The sequence below is a fragment of the Perca flavescens genome, unplaced genomic scaffold (genome assembly GCF_004354835.1).
Source record: "Perca flavescens isolate YP-PL-M2 unplaced genomic scaffold, PFLA_1.0 EPR50_1.1_unplaced_scaf_13, whole genome shotgun sequence".
Taxonomy (NCBI): Eukaryota; Metazoa; Chordata; class Actinopteri; order Perciformes; family Percidae; genus Perca; species Perca flavescens.
Genome location: NW_021166548.1, coordinates 171,380 through 173,879, shown reverse-complemented (window position 1 = coordinate 173,879; position 2,500 = coordinate 171,380). Strand labels below are relative to the sequence as shown.

At 30.8% G+C, this 2,500-nt stretch overlaps 1 protein-coding gene across 1 annotated transcript in view; it reads left to right on the top strand.

Annotated features, from left to right (window-relative positions):
• Positions 1-2,500, top strand: part of f7l (coagulation factor VII, like) — a 23,426-nt gene that overhangs the window by 15,409 nt on the left and 5,517 nt on the right. The window contains 1 exon segment of the mRNA XM_028572552.1: positions 833-953. Coding sequence (XP_028428353.1) covers positions 833-953 — 121 coding nt within the window.

Genomic DNA, 2,500 nt, shown 5'->3' with positions numbered 1-2,500 from the left:
ATATTACAACTTTTTTTTTTCAACTTTTTCCCTGAAATATTGCAACTTTTTTTCGCAACTTTTCCCTGAAATATTGCAACTTTTTCACGACTTTGTTCCTGAAATATTATGACTGTTTTCACGACTTTTTCACTACTTTTTCCATGAAATATTACGTTTTTTGCTGAAATATTACGACTTTTTCCCTTAAATATTACAACTTTTTTCACGACTTTTTCCCTTAAATATTACAACTTTTTCACGACTTTTTCCCTGAAATATTACAACTTTTTTCACAACTTTTCCCTGAAATATTAAAACTTTTTCACAACTTTTTCCTGAAATATTACGACTTTTTTCACGACTTTTTCCCTGAAATATTACGACTTTTTTCACGACTTTTTCCCTGAAATATTACAACTTTTTTTCGCAACTTTTTCCCTGAAATATTGCAACTTTTTTCACGACTTTTTCCCTTAAATATTACAACTTTTTTCGCAACTTTTTCCCTGAAATATTGCAACTTTTTTCACGACTTTGTTCCTGAAATATTATGACTGTTTTCACGACTTTTTTCACTACTTTTCCATGAAATATTACAACGTTTTTGCTGAAATATTATGACTTTTTCCCTTAAATATTACAACTTTTTTCACGACTTTTTCCCTGAAATATTACAACTTTTTTCACGACTTTTTCCCTGAAATATTACGACTTTTTTCCTGAAATATTAGCCCCAAAAAGTTGCCAAGAGTCCCGATCGCCAGTGGAAGGTGACTCAGCCCGTCTAAATGTGACGCTAACGGAGTGAGAATGCGTTGTGGTTATTAAAGTATATTTTGGGATATTTCAGGCTATGCTAACCGAACACGGGGACTTCTCGTGCGGGGCGATCGTGCTGTCCCGGCGCTGGGTGCTGACTGCGGCCCACTGCGTCTGGGGGAAACCTGCCTCCATCTTCAACGTCACCGTCGGTGAGAGACATAAAGACCTTAAATACCTGAAATACCTTATAGACCTTATAGACCTTAAAGACCTTAAATACCTTATAGACCTTAAATACCTTATAGACCTTAAATACCTTAAATACCTTATAGACCTTAAATACCTTATAGACCTTATATACCTTATAGACCTTAAATACCTTATAGACCTTAAATACCTTATAGACCTTAAATACCTTATAGACCTTATATACCTTATAGACCTTAAATACCTTATAGACCTTAAATACCTTATAGACCTTAAATACCTTATAGACCTTATAGACCTTAAATACCTTATAGACCTTAAATACCTTATAGACCTTATATACCTTATATACCTTATAGACCTTAAATACCTTATAGACCTTAAATACCTTATAGACCTTAAATACCTTATAGACCTTAAATACCTTATAGACCTTAAATACCTTATAGACCTTATATACCTTATAGACCTTAAATACCTTATAGACCTTAAATACCTTATAGACCTTAAATACCTTATAGACCTTATATACCTTATAGACCTTAAATACCTTATAGACCTTAAATACCTTATAGACCTTAAATACCTTATAGACCTTATAGACCTTAAATACCTTATAGACCTTAAATACCTTATAGACCTTAAATACCTTAAATACCTTATAGACCTTAAATACCTTATAGACCTTATATACCTTATAGACCTTAAATACCTTATAGACCTTAAATACCTTATAGACCTTAAATACCTTATAGACCTTAAATACCTTATAGACCTTATAGACCTTATAGACCTTAAATACCTTATAGACCTTAAATACCTTATAGACCTTAAATACCTTATAGACCTTAAATACCTTATAGACCTTAAATACCTTAAATACCTTATAGACCTTAAATACCTTATAGACCTTAAATACCTTATAGACCTTAAATACCTTATATACCTTATAGACCTTAAATACCTTATAGACCTTATAGACCTTAAATACCGTATAGACCTTAAATACCTTATAGACCTTAAATACCGTATAGACCTTAAATACCTTATAGACCTTAAATACCTTATAGACCTTAAATACCTTATATACCTTATAGACCTTAAATACCTTATAGACCTTAAATACCTTAAAGACCTTAACTACCTTAAATACCTTAAATACCTTATAGACCTTAAATACCTTAAAGACCTTATAAACCTTAAATACCTTAAAGACCTTATAAACCTTAAATACCTTAAAGACCTTAAACACCTTAAAGACCTTAACTACCTTAAATACCTTAAATACCTTAAAGACCTTATAGAACTTAAATACCTTAAATACCTTAAAGAACTTAAATACCTTATAGACCTTAAATACCTTATAGACCTTATATACCTTATAGACCTTAAATACCTTATAGACCTTAAATACCTTATAGACCTTAAATACCTTATAGACCTTATAAATCCTTATAGACCTTATAGACCTTAAATACCTTATAGACCTTATATACCTTATAGACCTTAAATACCTTATAGACCTTAAATACCTTATAGTACTTATAGA